General features: G+C 41.5%; 1 protein-coding gene across 2 annotated transcripts in view; it reads right to left on the reverse strand.

Annotated features, from left to right (window-relative positions):
• The window catches only part of LOC120713970 (netrin-G2), a 77,027-nt gene extending 66,488 nt beyond the window's left edge, over positions 1-10,539 (reverse strand). Inside the window, exons 1-2 of one of the 2 annotated variants that reach the window (XM_039999943.1) lie at positions 9,486-10,539; positions 7,432-8,184 (exon numbers count right to left, since the gene is read on the reverse strand). In XM_039999943.1, coding sequence (XP_039855877.1) covers positions 7,432-7,650 — 219 coding nt within the window. In that variant the 5' untranslated portion in view covers positions 7,651-8,184; positions 9,486-10,539. The remainder of the gene's footprint in view (positions 1-7,431; positions 8,185-9,485) is intronic. The other variant, XM_039999944.1, reaches the window with a different exon arrangement.
• Positions 10,540-18,848: the final 8,309 nt, after the last annotated feature.

Consider the following 18,848-nt stretch of genomic DNA (forward strand, 5'->3'; position numbering starts at 1 on the left):
ATGATCATTAGAAATACCTCAAGTGCTAAAAATGTGGCTCATGCTACGGCTGTGAGCACAGATCGTTGCCTTGTTTTTGAACACATCAGGAGCGACGAAACAACTCTTGTTCTGTAAAGAAAAAGAAAAAGTCCACCATCCATTCACAAAGAAGTATGCAAAAAATTTTCCTTTACATTTCTGTCCCTTCCTTTGCTCTTATGACTAGTTGTGTTCCCAAGAAATATTTTCTGTTGCCACCTTTCTCTATCACGCTGTCTGCTTTATTTCTACCTCCACTTATAGAGGTTTCCACAATACATTGCTAGCGAGGGGAATAGGGGTACTGACCCTCACTCAGAGAACGCAATTTATTTTATTTTGGAGAAACATCAAATGAAATGGCCCTCCCCATTAAAAAGGGCACAGAGGGGAAGAGAAAGAGATATTGCTTTTTCACTTATAACGTAATCTTTTATTTTGTTGGAAGCTTTTCCATCATGCTGCAAGTTCTTGTTACCCTGGATGGAGACAGTACATCAGTATGTGTGTGTGTGTGTTGCCAGCGAGCGTACGTAACTGTGTATTTGTACATGTAAAGGATTACAAACCTTTTACTTTACCTGAAAAAGTGATTATCCACTTGCTGGAAAATGTCTTGCTGGGTGCAAAACAGCAGTTGGCAAGTGTAAAAGTGTCTTAGGTGTGTGTTTGTGTGGGCGGGTGTTGTTTATGTCTGTGTGCGTGTATTCGTGTGCATGTGTGTGCGCAGGCAGGAAAAAGTAAATGTTTACTGTAGGCATGTGTGATTGTGCATGAGGAGGAGGAGAGAATAAGAAGGACCAAGCAGCGACACCACGCTGATCCGAAGCAGCAGCAGAGCTTGTCCTGTTCAAATTACCGCAGTTGAACCAGCACGAGTTTTATTAGCAACTTATCTTAGAATTCAGGCAGTGCTTATAGCAGATCCAAAATATCTGGCAGAGTTACTGTTGTCTCCAAGTGTAGCGATTAGATGGATTCAGGGTCCGTTGTAAAATCTAAACCAATGGTAGTTGAGACGTAGGTAAGGTAAGGCAGAAGAGATGAGATGTGAACTGTGCAACAAAGATCTTTATATCATTTTCTTTACCTTTCTGTATTTTTTAAATATTGCACTAGCAGTTTATCTCAAATGCAGTCTGCAAACACAGCTGAATTCACAGTTGACAATTTAAGAAAAGCATTAAAACTCATATAACAGAATCAGATATATCATGTCTAACTTGCCTAAACTGACCGCTACGAGTTGAGAGTTGGCGCACCGGTTATGCTAATGGTGGCTAACCTCAAGTGGGGATGAGGGGTGGGATATAGAAGTGTGGCAAGCTTTTATGTCACACCTCCAAGTATTTTGTCATGACAGCTTTACAATCTTTGGCCCACTGCAACTGACACTGACGGATCACTTGAGGTAGGTCCCCACTTCTTTCTCGGATCCCTCTGAAGCTGCATGAAGTTTTATTTTAAAGGTGCAGACAGTTGTTTGTAGATTTTGTTTAAAAGAAAAAGATAATATTGTACTTGTACTTGTATGCTTTGTTAGGAACTGAGAATGAATCCATTAAAAATACATTGTATTGTAGATGATGGGGCAACAAACTACAGAGGCTGATATAGAAAACGCAATTCTGTCTGATTGTGTTTTATGTCTGTGGCTAGAGATCAGCCACATTTGTAGTATGCCAAAAAGTGGAGGAAAATTTTAATTACACATTAAAATTAGACATGCGACCCTGCTATTTCTGGACAGATGACAACGCGCCAACTAAACAACAACAGCTGGTTATAAGCTAACATTACGCCAGCTAACGTTAGGCTTGAGTGTCCTAAGAATCACACACTCACTCCGATGCACAGTTTGAATAATTTCTCATCTTTTATGAGAATTTGTTCTCTAAGTGTCTGAGTCCCACAAAGTTTCATTAGCGCAGCAAAAACAGCACCGCTTACCAGCATAAAATTCAAGACATCCTCACCACTCACCTCAATATCAACGTCATTGGAGAGTATTGGACTGCTTTCACAAAGTTTCTTCTTCTCTTCCAGGGTAAATAGACATGGATGTTTTCACCCACGATATTGACAAGTAAACTTTGTGAGGTAAACAGCCTGACAGCATAGCCAGAATGCAAAAAACTCAGATCAAGTCTGAACTTACTTTGCTATCTCGGTTCTACAGATGAAAAGCAGCCAGAGTTTTCGAGAAGACTTGAGGGTAAAAACTGAAAATATAGCAAAGTATTTAATTGACACATATCCGTTTTTAAAATATAATGTTTAGAAAAATTGTTTTTTTTACACAAACAGTAGTATAGTGACTGTATCTGTTATGGGATGGAATCAAAATTGAATGTTTCTTATCTCGCTTGCTTGCCTAAAACATGTTTGTCCTACAGCAGCCACCGTAGCTAGGATGATACACTTGAATTGAAACAACTGGTGGTCGGATTTTACAAACTGTACCTTTAAGTGCTTTAAACTGACTTTTACACCTAATTTAAAGTTGGCTTATCCCTCCTTCTTCTTGTGCACATCTGCACTGCTTCCTTGTTGCTATATTTAAATCACTTCCTGGAACTCATTGCTGTTGTTGATGTTATGTTTTTTTAAAAATTCATGGGTCGTTCTGTGTGAAGTCAACCCCGAGAGTCAGACTGTCAAGACTAATGTAGGCATCTGACAGAGAACATTAGGCAGAAGCGACCTGAACTGCATGTGCCATCCTTCCATCAAATCTTTTAGGCAGCAGTAACATAAAGTTTGCTCACCACCTATGTCCTATGTCCTGTGATTTTAAGGACAACCTTTTTGACACAACCTTTTTGAGTGATCTAAAAATAGAAAACAGTGAACTGCTACCCAAGAAGACTGCCTTGAAGGGGACATCAGCCAGATTTAAAAAACGTCTGGGGTTTTTTAAAATCTTTTTGAGCAGAACTGTGCATCTTTTTCTTCTGCACACTTTTTGAACTGAGGAGCTGCCCTAAGAGGAATAAATGTCAAACTCTGGTATTTGTAAGCCTGGGCGTCCTCATACTTTCAATCTTTGTTTTTGAAAACACTTTAGTCACTACTTCTCCCTTATAGATTTTTTGGTAAACCAAGATGATCCGTGTTCACAGCTTCACTGAAAACCTTAATCTGAAAACTTCTTATATGCACCTCAAATCATCCTGAAAGTTAGCACAGGAAGTATGCTCGTGTGCAAGTGCGGGAAAGCGGTGCAGGAGAGTGGAGGGTTGCTTTTGATTTTAAAGGTTTTTAGAAAGTTGACATCAAACTTTTTTCTTTTTTTTGGGGGGGGGGGGGGGGTGCTTTGCCTTAGTGTAAGAAAATGTGGATTGTAGTGAGAGCCGGGGGGCCAAAAACTCTTCAAATCAAAGGAAATCATACCAAGTACTTGTCAATAGGCTGTTCCAGGGGATATCTGTATTTTCTCTGTCTGTTCTGATAGATTCTGATACACTGAAGCGTTTGGACAGCTGCAGGGTGCTGCATCCTTGCCCTTGTTTGAATTTTATAACCCAGACTTTTAAAGGATCCTCCTTACACTGTTGCCACTCAATCTCTTGTACACTGGACGGATACGTGAAAGCTTCTTGCATTCGTAGTAGTATCCCCACTCAACACATCCCTCAGTACTAAGCATTACTCCTCTCCACACATCCTGATAGGTTAAACAAGGTGTTTTGCTAAGTTCACCTCAGACTGTCTAAGCCCTGCAGCCAATCCCTCTTAGTTTCACCTCAGTCAGGGATAAATCTCACTTATAACTATCCTCCCGTTCTGCCAACACATCTAAACACTCTCTGATCACTTTCAACTGTGTCCTAATGGGGGAAGCAAGCCATGCCATTACATCACCGCACCCTCCCCCTCCTGCCTTGTTTGTATAGTCACACTCTGTCATTCTCTTTAGCTGTCCGCTCCCTTCTCTCTCTCTTTTCCCTTCGATAATTATGCCCCTGCGCTGTCAAAGCTGCTCATGCTGTGCCCAAATTCACCTCCATGGGTGTATTATTAGGACAGTGGCCACCTGAGCTACCTTTCACCCCAGGGAGGCTGACTGACGATGGCCCACTGCTGGATGTGGGTGGCCCTTTTGCGCAGCCTTGAAGTCCCGCTGCTGGGCAGGGCAAGCCAGCCGGGCCTGGCATGGCTACACTGGGCAGGGAGTATGAAGTATGGCCATAGGCCCAGTCTGGGATGCACTGATCCACGCTACCAGCTGCCATCTTCCTCCCCTTCCTGCATGCTCCCTTTCCGCTGCTGCGCGGCTTCTCTCTCTTATCATGTCTATTTTTAGAGCTGGCAGATTTCTACCTTCTAAAATGGGCAAATGTGTTTTGAAACAGGAAGGTGTGTGTGCGTCTGTGCGCGCATGTTTTTTGTGTGTGTCTTTCTTAGACATACTAGTGTGCACTGTTGGCCAACTCGTGCACGTTTCATGCAGCCCTGCTGGTTCACTGTACATTCCAGTACACATGCACGCTACCCATTTGCATTCAGCTGCTCTATGTTCTCCGCCCCGAGGGAGAGCGTTGATTGAAGGTTTTGGTTCAAAACCGAGAGACAAAATAACAAACAACAGTACGGTGAGACCTCTTTGAATGCTACATTGTTTTTTAATATATATCAACACCGTGTGCATTTAGTGTTGATTTCATCTTTCTGCTTAGCTAAGCTTGGATCATTATTACTTCTTCCTCATTATTACCTATCCACCAGTACACCGTGCTGCCTCAAATCTCCTTAGACCATCGCCCCTCGACTGCAAGCTACAACTCCATAGCAGCTGCCGTACAGAGAAGCTACAAAGAGACTACTGAAGCTCCTAACACAGCACTAGTGACAGTAGCATCTTTGTCAAAGTGCTTGGAAGCCCGTCATGTTGAAAGAAGCCAACATGCTGGCCTGTTTGGCGAAGGAGAAAGGATGCTGCATTCCCAGGGAACAAGAGAGATAAATAGAGTAGAAAAAATGCATCCCTGTGGAGATGGAGGGAGCAAAAAAAACTACTGTAAACCAATGTGAGCGGGAGGGGGTGGACAGAGCTACAGCATGCCTCCACATCAAAACCCCAAAAGTAAATTCTCCCCCAGTTTTTGTTCTTTTACTACGACTGCTACAGCGCTGTAGCAGTCGTAGAGTGAGAGAAGTGGAGGGGGGAAAAATTATTTTACATCTTCCGCAGTATGTCTGTAGTCTTATTAAGAGTGAGCAGCTCTGCGCTTTGGGTGATACTTTTTCTTTTTTTTCCAGAGTGCCCTGACTTTCTCTTGACTTGTGGGACTGCTGAACGAGTGAATGTAAATGTACACCAATTAGATAAGAAACTGGCTTTTCTGTAAAGCTGCCAAATCTGGAAGGGTGGGAGGGGAGGAAGAGGAAGAGGGAGAAGAAAAATATAGCACTTGCTTGAAAATAAATGATCTGTATTCTAATATCACTCAACCAATACCTGTTTGGCATGTGCAGCAGAAAGAAGCACAATATGATATCCCCGTGTTGGTGCTGTTCCTGGATTATTAAAATTAAGGTTCAACATTGCAAGCGACCAATCACATAGTTGTGATGTCATTGTTTTGTGACGTGGAAACAACGTCACACCAGACCCTAACCCCTTAACTAAAGCCCTGTAAGCCTAACCCTAACCACGATCGCATCCCGACCTCGGTGCTCAGTGCTCAGTGATTCTGTAGCGAATATGAACAGATTTCATGGGTCATTACAAATCAGAATGAGGACTTAAAGTGATGACAAGAATATAGTCACGGTACAGAATTAAACCCGCTGTTCTGACATCCCTTGCTTCTTAAGTAAACTTTTATCTGACAGCTTCCCTGCTCACTAAATCCCCATCTAATGCACTTAGAGGGGAGCGCTGCTTCTAAATCCCCCCACAACCACCGACGACCTGAGAAGAACAAGAACTTTCTGCTCTAAAGACCCGATCCGATGTGAAACTGCTGACTAAGGCCAGACTCCTTCCTGTCCCGCCCTCCATTCCTCTTTCTCTTTCTGTCTCATCTACCAAGCAACACCACTCTGGATCCCCGAGAACGAGAGACGCTGGCCAGTCCTTGTAAGGAAGCCCATTAAGACGTCCATCAATATTTCATCATTGCTCACTCAGAAACATAGTTATAGAAGTTTCCAGGCTGAGGCCATTAGGGGGCAGACGTCAATACGTTATGGCAGCGAGCAGTTCTCCTGACTTCTCTCTTTCCTCCCCGCCACACTCTTTCCACTAGCTATGTCCATCTCCCCTCTCAGGATAAGTCACATGAGAGGCTTCTCTCAAGACAACAGTGGTTTCCGCTGTTAAACAAATCATTAACCATTAGGTATCCGAAAACCACAGTATCCTCTGCTGCTCCTGTCAAATGACCCCTCCACCCCCCAAATGCCAGCCTATGTGGGAGGAAGGGAGGCAGACAAGAGTGGAGGGCTGTTTGCAAAATCGTCTTAACAACTAACAAGTCTCCAGTCACTCAGAATATAAACACCTAATTAACAGCATGACATGATTTTATAATGTGTTGTCGGCCGACCAACGCTCTGCGGAGACACTTGTTGTGAGATTGACTCAGGGCTGTTGAGACGGGTCTGGCACCCCCGGTACTGGCCCTGCCAGTGAGTGGACACTCAGCGACAGCAGGGCTGATCATCAAGAGGGTGAACTTGTCTCACACACACACTCAATACACACACACACACACACTCACACATATACATACACGTGCTGTGAGTCAAATCATGAGTCAAACCTCAGATATAAAACTTTCCACGGAAGAGGCGGGAGGAAGCTTAATTTCATTCGTACGATTTTATAACCCTTATTTCTAATTATTACACCTACATTAGTTGGGAGTAGCCTCCAGGCTAAAGTGTGTTAAATACTGCTGTAGCAGACATTTTAACGAGTTTTCCTGCAGCTCACCCTTTAGTGTCCTTGGAACTAAAAGGTCCCAGTGTATGCATTTTACCACAGGAAATGCGAGCCCCTCTAGAAGCCCTAAATTAAACCGGACACCGGGCTGGCAAGTCCATACTAATGTAAACAACACCTTTAGGTCAGTCCCCAGTCATTGCACTTGTGTCGTTCCTTTCGGGTCCCTGTGGCTTTTACAGTGTGAATCTTGCTCTGACCTTAGTTAGAAATGCCTGTCATTACTCTTTTACGCTTCAGCCCTGTGAGCTGGTGATTTCCAAACTAATAGTTTCAACTTTTATTTCAACACTTTTAGGTGCATTTCATTCAAGACCAAGGCTACTGTGCATGTGGCCCATGTGTTCCTGGTCACTATTTTTTTTACCACTTTGAAACATTATTATTACGATATCCTACATTTTAAAGTCACTAATAAAAGTGAAACATATATGATACAAGCCCTGACATGGACTCACCAGAGTGCAGAACCTCTCCGGTGGCCTTCCACATGTGATCCCAGGCGGATCCACCTTGATCCGCATAAAGTCTTTCATGGACCTAGGTTTTGGCTGGCAGGCGTAATGCTCCCACACCGAGCCCTCGTCCGTGCTCACCAGGGATTTGCACAGTTCGTACTGGCCCAGAGTGGAGGCCAAGCAGCGCAGCAGCAGCAGCAACACAGCCTGAAGGAGCATGGCAGGCTGGGGGGGTATTTGGAGAGGGGTCCGGCACAGGGTGAGGGGGCCACGGAGCTCAGAGGACAGGTTACGAGCATGGAGCGATAATCATAGGGAACGAGTGCACATCCCTACCACCATACTGCTGTGTTTGGAATGGAGAGGTCAGGGTAAATTGACATCACCTGCCTCCAGGTTTATTAATTCCCCAAAACGAAACACTGAATCGGCAGCTTTCTCTCAGCGTTTCTCGTCAGTTATTGGCAGCCCCGAAGAGGAAAGGAAAGCAGGACACTTCACTGTTTTGATGGCTGATTTCCTGAGGAAGATGGGCAGTGGGGGTGGATAATGTTACGGAGAGGAGTCTCGGCATGCACTCTAACCATAGTGTTGCAGGGAGTTGGGTGGGAGATGTTTGCGCGGATCCATGTCTCACAGAGCGGTGTCCTTCAGGGAAACGGCGGAGCTAGTTGGAGAGGATGGAGGAGAAGTTGATGCGTCTCCAGATGTATCCATTGGACATTTCAGATTTGTTGAGCTCTTCCGATTGTCCTGGAGGTGAAATGGGGGGGCAGAAATAATAAGTTAATACCTGTGTCCGCAATTTTTTCGCATTCTTAATCTCACTGCAAATAAATATATACACGTGGCATTTGACAGGACTATGCTCGATAAAACTTAAGTGTCCGTCTTCGAAATGTCATTTTTATAGTAACGTTGAGCTTTTAATTCGCGGTGTCAGATTAAAAATGCAACAAATCCCACTGATTTACTCTGGAAAACATCACAACTGCCCCCAAACTATGAAAACATTTAAAGTGAATATATGCCACGAACAGTTAGTTACAAGGAGTTTGTTTTACATACAGCACAAATATCTGAGTGTTTAAATAAAAGAAAGAATAGAAAAAAAACCGCCACACCGCGTGGATAACCTTATGCGTAAAAACACGTGCTGCTGCCGGGTGCAGCCTGTGCGTGTGTGTTTTTGTATGTGTGTAAGAGTTGTTTTTGCTCCAATACCGGCGACAGAGAGTGGACTATACAGATGGTAATAACTGCACTGCAAGAAATATCCGTCGGCAAGAGGTATTTAATAGCCCAATATAATCTGTTTACTTTATGACCCGGCAAATGGTGCAAAAAATAAAGAGTGACTTATCCACAGTCAAGAAGGTTCTTCAGCGTGGTGCCATTTCATTTATACTTCATCAACCTCGGGCCTATCCAAAATTCAGCTTTGCTTCAGCACATCAGTAACTGGTGTGATAATAAAGTTCCGGAGAAACAAACTGCTAATTGAGTTATTCGCTAATATAAATAAATAAACTAATATTATTTGTATTAATTATGTTTCCATTTTAGGCCGAGTAAATGAAGAGCTACTCGTGATAATTTGCCCCCCTTTTTGCAGCGTGGACTCACTGCTTATAATCCGCCCGTCATCCCACACCAAAGGAAGTCTGGTGCTTAAACAGCCTATCCCATGCACACCCGGTGACTTACTTCACTTGTCAAGTGAAGTCGCCAAAGCTGTTTCCCGGCCCGGCACTGGCAGTCTCGCAGGGGTGTGTCAGTTTCTACAGTAGTGCATCCTTCCGTGGAGCATCACTCCAATTTTACATATATATGTATGTGTGCGGGCTATAATGCACGCTCAAGAATGAATGCATCAGCGCGTTTGTCTAAAGCAGAATGAATTATGCTGCCAGTCCCCCCGAACATCCTGAAGTGATCCGGATATTGTGGAGGCTACAACTCATCAGCAGCTCTCCGGTGCTTGTCTGACTTCGCAGAGCTTTCGCAACAAACGCATCCCGCTGTGAAATGCTTTAATCAGATAAAACACTTACTTCTGACATGCATCTGTCGGGCAGGTCAGCACTTTGCTCGGAGTGCGTGCACGTCCACCCCCCCTGTTTGGCCAAAAAAAAATAAAAAATCCCCTTTACCATCCAGTGTACTCGTCCCCCGCCGCGGTCCTCACTGTACTCCCGTTATCAGCCGGCTCGCTGTTTGTTTGGTTTCTTTTTCTGTTTTATTTCTTTTTTTCCTTTTTTTGCCGTCCGACGGATACTTTTTGATCACAGCGTAGATGGCTGCGCACGGTAGATCGGTGTCCTAGATCTGGAAACGGCTGCGAAAACAGGACTGAAATCCAGCGTCAAGGAGTATCAAAAGTATAAAATATTGAGTTTGTGAAAAAAAGGCTTGTGCCCGCCCTTCTTCCCCTCCTCTCCACTTCCTTTTCCCACTTTTACAAAGCTCGGGTTTACCCGGGATGCTCAAGGGCAGAAAGAAAGAGAGGAGGAAAAAAAAGGCTTTATGGAAAATATCTCCCTCCCTCCTCTCTCTCTCTCTCTCCCTCTCTCTCCCTCGGTTAATGCCTGGGCTAAATCCTTTTACCATCACTTTCAATCACTATCTGAGCTTTTATCTGCTCCAGCCCTGCTGCCTGAACCGGGGCGGTGCAACTTCTCCTATCCGCTCCAGCTCCAAACTGTTCCCCGTCAGCTCTGATCAGCACTCCGCTCGGCTTTAAAGGAGCAGCCGGAGAGAGAGGTGGGGGTCCCGGTGGTACCGTAGCCTTTACCTCCGATCTTATCCGTCCAGATTTGTGAAGATAACGTCATCTATTCTTCTGCCCGCGCTGTTTATCAGTTTATTCAAAAGAATCTCCCCCTTCCCTTCAAAAATAGGTATTCCCGCAGTACTCCTGACGGGACTTGTAGTGCCGGAGAACGTTGTGACCCTATCCCACTTTGTTGAATTATTTATCATTATTCCTGAACCGCAAAATCGCCTTAAATTTACTTGTGAGGTTCAGTAACAGCAATGTTGATTTTAATTTTTTGCAAAGATATTAGGATGACTTTTGCATGTGTCTGCAGTAACTGCAGCATGTGGTGCCTGTGTGCACTGCATGGAAGTACTTTGATAAACGTGAGGTACATGTAGTTAGTTTCCTTACACTGCTGCGCGTGTGTGCGCGCCCGCGCAGTGATGTGTAGTGCTTTTGTCCTGTCCATGGTCCTACTGTGAAACAGACTCTTTAACTTTTCAAGCAGTGAATGTGTTTTTTTGACTCAAGGTTGTGTGACTTTCACCTGATGTATGCTGTTAGACTTGAGTCAATCAACAGTATAGAAAAAAAACACATCAGTACAGAAACAAAACGAATCCAGTTCTCATAATCATAACTGTGCACCCACTTACACAGCATGCCATCCATTAAAGGAGCAATGTGTGTTTTTTCTTCAAAGCAGTTGAAAACATTTGAAAGTTGACTAAAAAAAACATCATCAGAATGTGAAGAACAACTATGGTGCTACACTAATTATCAAAAGTATTTCCTTGTTTTTTCTAAACACCGGGTCTCTGTGGCTTTTAAACCCCAAAACACACTGAGCCAAAAACTGGTCCACCCCAAGGATCGGGTCCCCCGACACAAACAGAGTAACATAGTGTACGCTGTTAAGTGCCAGGAGGATTGCCAGGATTTATACATCGGGGAAACCAAACAACCTCTGGCGAAACGGATGGAACAACACAGAGGAGCTACCTCATCAGGCCAGGACTGCAGTCTATTTACACCTACAGGCCAGTGGACACTCTTTCAAGGATGAGGATGTACACATCCTGGACAGGGAGGAACGCTGGTTTGAGCGCGGAGTCAAGGAGGCCATTTACGTGAAAAGGGAAAGACCATCTCTGAATCGAGGAAGGGCTTTGATCAGTCATTATGCAAATGTACTGTTCATAAGATTGGGGAAACCTGCAGTCAGCTGAGACTGAAGAAGTCACTTGGATGAGTGACGAAACGTTTCTCCCACAAAACGTTACGTCAAGATGAACAGAATCAACTTTCTGGAGATTTACTTTCCTGGATGATTGAGAATGCATCAAGACATCATCACAAAGGCGTTTTATCGGGTTGTGGTCAGGACTTTTTTTTGTCGTTGACCTAATTTTGAGCGAGCTTCTCTTATTAAAAACTTGTTATTCCTAGGTTACAAAATCTGTCATCTTCAGGGTTAGACATAAACAACTTGCTTATCAGTGAAAACGATAATCAGCTTCTCCTGCTAGCGCTGATTGCCAAGCTCAGAATGTTTATATCTTGGCAAGATGTGAAAGTTCAAGAGTGGTCACACCCAGCATCAGTAGTTTATTTATTTTTTATTCAAGTGGGTTTACAGGTCAGAAACACTCTGACCGTGGATAGCAGAAGTGCAACCAAAAGCCTCTGACTTTAAGAAAGTTAAAACTGGACTGGGAGATTAGGCCAAAAAATGTCAAGAGCAGTGAAACTTGGGGAGCTGGTGTGTAACAGAGGCAAATACTGCGATGTGACATATTCAAATCTCAAACAGAGACACTGCTGTTGGGACAGGTTTGCTGTGGTGCCATTTTTAGCTCGCGTAGCATTTCTCAATATTTTACACAGCACAGCAGTGCCAAATGTAGCAAAACAGAACCCTCCACTAAGGTGATTTAGTGACCTTTCTTTGGTCTTATTCCACTCAGAGTGTTGTTTGATAGATCGGGATGTACCTCATAATTCATTCTAACATATGCAAACGGTTTATTTGGCATAAGCCTAAAGGTCCGTGCACCTGGAAACCACAAATATCAACGTGATATCATGATATAACGTTTTAGATCCACACATTTAAACTTCTTGTGTGATGCATTGGAGGTAACGTCTTGATGCATGCTCAATCATGACTGCAGGTTTCCCCAATCTTATAAACAGTCATTTGCATAATGACTGAAACCAGCCCACTGAAGGAACAATGGGCTGGGAGGTCAGATCCTTAATCTTAATTATGCAAATTCTCATGACCATTGATCAAAGCCCACTGATCACTGGCCATGAGTACCATTCACAGAGAGCTGGGGAATGGCTGCAATCACAGCATTGTAAGATGGTGACAGATGTACCCTTAGGCGCCCTCCTCGATTCAGAGATGGTCTTTCCCTTTTCACGTAAATGGCCTCCTTGACTCCGCGCTCAAACCAGCGTTCCTCCCTGTCCAGGATGTGTACATCCTCATCATTGAAAGAGTGTCCACTGGCCTGTAGGTGTAAATAGACTGCAGTCCTGGCCTGATGAGGTAGCTCTTCTGTGTTGTGCCATCCGCTTCGCCAGAGGTTGTTTGGTTTCCCCGATGTATAAATCCTGGCAATCCTCCTGGCACTTAGCGTACACTATGTTACTCTGTTTGTGTCGGGGGACCCGATCCTTGGGGTGGACCAGTTTTTGGCGCAGCGTGTTTTGGGGTTTAAAAGCCACAGAGACCCGGTGTTTAGAAAAAAATGCATCTCAAATGCTCTGATACTCCTGACACGTACGGGATCACTACAGGTTTTCGCTTAGGCAGCGGTTGTCCTTCTCTCCTGGATCGGCTGGAGCTTTCTTTTGGTAACCACATTTTTTCTACACTATATAATTATTTTTCACTGGACGCAAACAGATCTCAGTCCAATAAAGCAGCTCTGGGATGTGGTGGAACTGAAGATTTACATCATGGATGTGTAGCCGACAAAGTTCTGAAGGCAAAAGGAAGATAACCCACCGTCAGCAAAGTGTAATGAAAAAAGTATCTGCCTAATTTAACAAGGTGGATTTACCTGACTGTGAAATCTGATCGCTCCTTAGTCCACGTGAAACTTTAAATGACGAGCTTCTGTTCACTGTTAACTAGTGAACTGATCTGGTGCAGAAGTTATCAGAGAGCAGCTCAGCATCCAGAATTTCATAGTGCTAGAAGAAAGAAGTTCCTGCAGCTAACGAGGCGAGCTGCCAGACCACGCTAGGCCACGCAGGGTACCAACACTAGCCAGCAAGGCTATCTGCCAGGCCGTGCAGGGCTCCACCACTAATTGCCAGGACAGGCCGGGCTTCGGCAACCCTCAAGGGTGCTTCGCAACCAGCGGGCCTTAACACCGTTAAGATGCCGCCTAAGAGGAGCAACGTTAATGAGGAGGAACTGGAGGACATAAAGAAATCCCTAAACTTTATGTCTGAAGAAATAACAACAATTTCAAAACAACAAAAACTGATACTCAATTTAATGGATGATATTAAAGAACTAAGAAGGCAGAGCGAGGAAAAGGACAAGAAGATTGCTATGCTGGAAGGACGGGTGTCAGATCTGGAACAATATTCAAGAGTAAATGATGTGATAGTGACAGGACTGGAAACCAAGCATCAGACATACGCACGGATAGCAGCATCAGAGAGAGGGGAGCCACCCGAGCAAGAGCTACGCTCTTTGGAAGAGCAGGTAATGGCCTTCTTTAAAAGCAAAGGTATCGAAATGGACAGTAAAAATATTGAGGGATGCCATCCTCTTCCGAGAAAAAACAAAAATCAAATACCTGCCATTATCATTCGTTTTGTTAATAGAAAACAGAAAAAAAAACTGCTCAAGCAAGGAAGAAAGCTAAAAGGTACAAATGTTTATTTAAATGAACACCTAATCAAGAAAAATGCAGACATTGCAAGACAAGCAAGAATATTAAGAAAACAGAAGAAAATACAGTCAACTTGGACGTCAGACTGTAAAATATTCATTAAGTTAAATGGAACACCAGAGCAGGCTAAGGTTCTAGTCATCAAAGAGATGACTGAACTAGAAAAATATAACTGATAAATGCAAAGCAGTGCTAAATATGATGGGACCGTCCAAGTGCACAACCAACGCAGATGTCTGACAATTTTCAACTAACAACTCATATAGATATTGAAAATGAGACATTGATGTATGACAGCAACATAGATCCTGATTGTAATTTCTTTAACAATAAGACAAATGAATGCAATTATTATACAAATGAGCAACTTAAAAAGGAATTCAAGGTAGAACAGGGTATAACAATGGTTCACTTTAATAGTCGAAGCTTATATGCAAACTTTCAATCCATCAAAGACTACATAACACAGTTTGAACAGCCATTCAATGTGATAGCCATATCGGAGACCTGGATAACTCCTGGAAAAGAAGAAGACTTTAAAATAAATGGATATGAATTCCTTCATGTAGACAGGATCAACAAGAAAGGAGGTGGGGTGGCACTTTACGTTGATAAAAACCTAAAGTACAAAAGAATGGGAAGAATGACAACTGTTATTGATGGAGTGATGGAATGTTTATCAGTGGAAATAAATATGGAAAAAAAGGAAAAACCTAATTGTCAGTTGTATATATAGAACACCAGGATCTAAGATTGAGATATTTAAGGATAATATGGAGGACTTATTTACAAATATAAATCAGAAAAGAATGTTTATTTGTGGGGACTTTAATATTGACTTATTGAATCCAAATCATAATAAGAGTACAGAAGAATTCATTGATTCCATGTACAGCATCGGTTTATTTCCACTGATAACAAGACCGACCAGAATAACATCTCATTGTGCAACTCTATTAGATAATATATTTACAAATATAATAGAAGGAAAGATAAAAAGTGGGCTGTTAATCAATGATATAAGTGACCATTTACCAGTCTTTGCATCTTATAATTGCCATTATAAAGTGAACAACGATGGACATAAGATTATTTACAAAAGAATAAGAAGAAGAAATGAACTTTTAAAGCAAGATTGGAATATTGTATATGAACAAACAGAAGTTAATAAAGCTTACGAAGGATTTTTAAGAACATTTAACACATTACTTGATAAAAACTGCCCAGTAATTGAAATCAATAGGAAACACAACTATGCAGGAAGACCATGGATGACAAAAGGACTACAAAATGCCAGCAAAAAAAAGAATACCCTATATCGAGAATTCATAAAAAAGAGAACAATAGAAACTGAAATGAAGTATAAAACTTACAAAAATAAATTAACTAATATAATGAGATCCTGTAAAAGAGAGTATTACATTAAAAGGTTAGAACACAATAAAGATAACACAAGAGATATATGGAATGTATTAAACAGAATAATCAAAAATGAATCAAGGAATAATGATTACCCTGGGTACTTTATAGAAGGGACAAGAAGTATTAATAACATGGAAGAGATAGTAAATGAATTCTTCGTAAACATAGGGCCAAAACTGGCAGAAGAAATAAAGGTTGATGGAATAGAAAGGGACACTGGTGAAAATATTGAAAGGAATAGTAGCTCAATGTTTTTAAGAGCAGTGGAAGAGAAAGAGATTTATGACTTAGTTAGAGGACTTAAGAACAAAACCAGTACAGACTGGAATGATATTGATATGGTAACAGTAAAGACAGTTATTGATGGTATTGTAAAACCATTAAAATATATATTCAACTTGTCGTTTCAAAAAGGAGTTTTTCCACAAAAAATGAAAGTTGGTGAAAGGCATCATTTTACAAACTATAGACCAGTGTCAATACTCTCCCAGTTCTCTAAGATACTGGAAAAACTCTTCATAAAAAGATTTGACAGTTTTGTGGAAAAATATGAATTAATGACAGATAGTCAGTATGGGTTCAGAAACAACAGATCAACAGCTTTGGCACTGATAGATTTAATGGAAAAGATAACGGAATGTATGGATAATAAGAGGTATGCGCTCGGAGTTTTCTTAGATCTAAAGAAGGCGTTTGATACTGTTAATCATGAAATTCTATTAAAAAAAACTGGAAAAGTACGGGTTTAGGGGAGTGGTTTTGGAATGGTTAAAAAGCTATGTAGGGAATAGGCAACAATATGTACAAATAAATGAATATAAATCTAATTTGATGGATATAGCTTGTGGAGTACCTCAAGGTTCAGTACTGGGTCCAAAAATGTTTATTATGTACTTCAATGATGATATATGATGATATCTGCAGAGTATCGGAGATTTTAAAGTTTGTAATATTTGCAGATGACACAAATATACTGTGTTCAGGTGTGGAATTGCCACAGGTTTTGGGGATGATCACACAGGAATTAACGATATTAAAGAAGTGGTTTGATATAAATAAATTATCATTGAATCTAGATAAAACCAAATTTATGTTGTTTGGAAACCAAAAGAAAAACATCGAAGTAGAAATATGTGTTGACAATGTATATTTAGAAAGAGTAAATGAAATAAAATTTCTTGGGGTGATCATTGACCACAAGCTCTGTTGGAAGCCACACATTACTTATGTTCGGGGGAAATTGGCACGGGGCATTGCCGTCCTGGGGAAAGCAAAGCATATGTTGGATCAGAAAGCACTGCACATTTTATACTGTGCTTTACTACTGTCATATATGAGCTACTGTGTAGAGGTCTGGGGGAACACATACAAAAGTAACACACAAACAATAACTATAATACAGAAAAGGGCCATTAGATTAATAAATAATGTGGGGTACAGGGACCATACAAATGCACTCTTTGTCAAAATGCAAGCTATTAAATTCCAAGACTTGGTGAAGCTTAAAACAGCGCAAATAATGTATAAAGTAAGAAATAAATTGCTTCCCAAAGAAATCTGTAAATTGTTCATAGAAAGAGAAGGTGGGTATAACTTAAGAGGGAAATGGAATTTAAAAATACAAAGTGCTAGAACAACTTTAAGAACTATGTCAATCTCAATTGCAGGAGTTAAATTATGGAACAGTCTAACAGAAGAAATAAAAGACAGTAAAAACATAAAACAGTTTAAAGTAAAATATAAAAACCTAATTTTAAATAAGTATAAGAATGAAGAAAACGGGGTTAACCCAAGACGGTAATGTTGCTGGTAATGGTGTTGCGGTTCTTTTTTGGTTTTTTTGTTTTTGTTTTTTTGTTTTTCCATAACTTGTGTATCTGCAAATATACACATTCTGTATTTTTCATATGAAAGAAACTATACTGTGGTGGGGCTTGCTAATTTCTTGTTTTTGATTTATGTATGTTTTGTTTTGTTTTGCTTTACTTCATATGTTTCATATGTTTCATATGTTGTTTGTTTAATTTAAGACAAAAAATAAATAAATAAATGAATGAGAGGTAAAACTTGAGGGGGTAGGGACAAATAAGTAAATACTTCAGCCTACTCCTTTTCAAACAAATAATGGAATGATATTTTGTAATGATTGTGAAGGCACATGCTTGAAATGTTTGAAATAAAAATGAACTGAACTGAATTTACTCTGGGCCTTCTTGATGTGCTGTTCTTCTGCCTCCCTGGCTGCTGTGTCAGTGGGGATGGTGTTCGCTCTGTGTTGTAGCGTCCTGATGACACCCAGTTATGCAAATGTACTGTTTATAAGGTTGGGGAAACCTGCAGTCAGCTGAGACTGAAGAAGTCACTTGGATGAGTGACGAAACATTTCTCCCACAAAACGCTACGTCCAGATGAACAGAATCAACTTTTGGAGCCATACAATAATCACTTGTTATAGTACTCAGGTTACTTCTTTGTTTTTTGTTAATTGTGCACTTTGTTATGATTAACATTACCATTGTTTAGAAACTATACTTAAAAACTATACTTAAAAATCTTACTGTCATGCTTCTGAAGCAAATACAACTGTCAGGCAAGCAGCAACTTCCAGGGCTGCAAAATGAGAGCCAACCCAGAAGTGCCAAAAACTTTAGTTCCTCTAGTGGACACTTGGGGCTAGCTCCATGATAAAATGCCCAACTTTATAGCATTAAAAGCTTGTTTACTAGATACTAAGATGTTCTTGGCCTTAATGGATAAGTCCCCAACCTTCATGACAACTCCTCAGGGGGTGAGAAGTTGCCATGCTCCAGTATTCTTTCACCTGAATGCTGGATTTTGGGAATAGCAGATGAAATCCGCTTATTGGAGCAACCAGTATATTTATTTTTGGTGTCTTTTCAAGCATTTTAATGGACGTTTCTGACAAATATTATGGCTTGCTTTACACAAAAGTTTGTGCATTTAGTTTTGGTGGATGAAATTCTAGTGATTTTATTAGTCTGTTTCCCTGTGCGGATGCAGCTTGCTAACAGAGCTTGCTAACCTCCAAAAAAACAATAATGTCTGACTGAAAAAAGGCAACACTGTGACAGCCAAAACACTAAACTAAACACTACATTGAACCTTGAAAATGCAGGTACCTAAGTCAACGGGCTATGTCACGGTGGCTAAACATCTGCCTTCTTTTATGTCAGTGCACTTATGTAGCTCAGTTTGGGGAGACGGCAGAATAAATAGCCTTTATGTCACGGAAGGATTAGCATCAGTTTGATTTTGTGGATGTAAAGAACAACAACAATAACAGTGAAATGTAA

This window comes from Simochromis diagramma, unplaced genomic scaffold (assembly GCF_900408965.1).
Source record: "Simochromis diagramma unplaced genomic scaffold, fSimDia1.1 OVJJ01000596.1, whole genome shotgun sequence".
Taxonomy (NCBI): Eukaryota; Metazoa; Chordata; class Actinopteri; order Cichliformes; family Cichlidae; genus Simochromis; species Simochromis diagramma.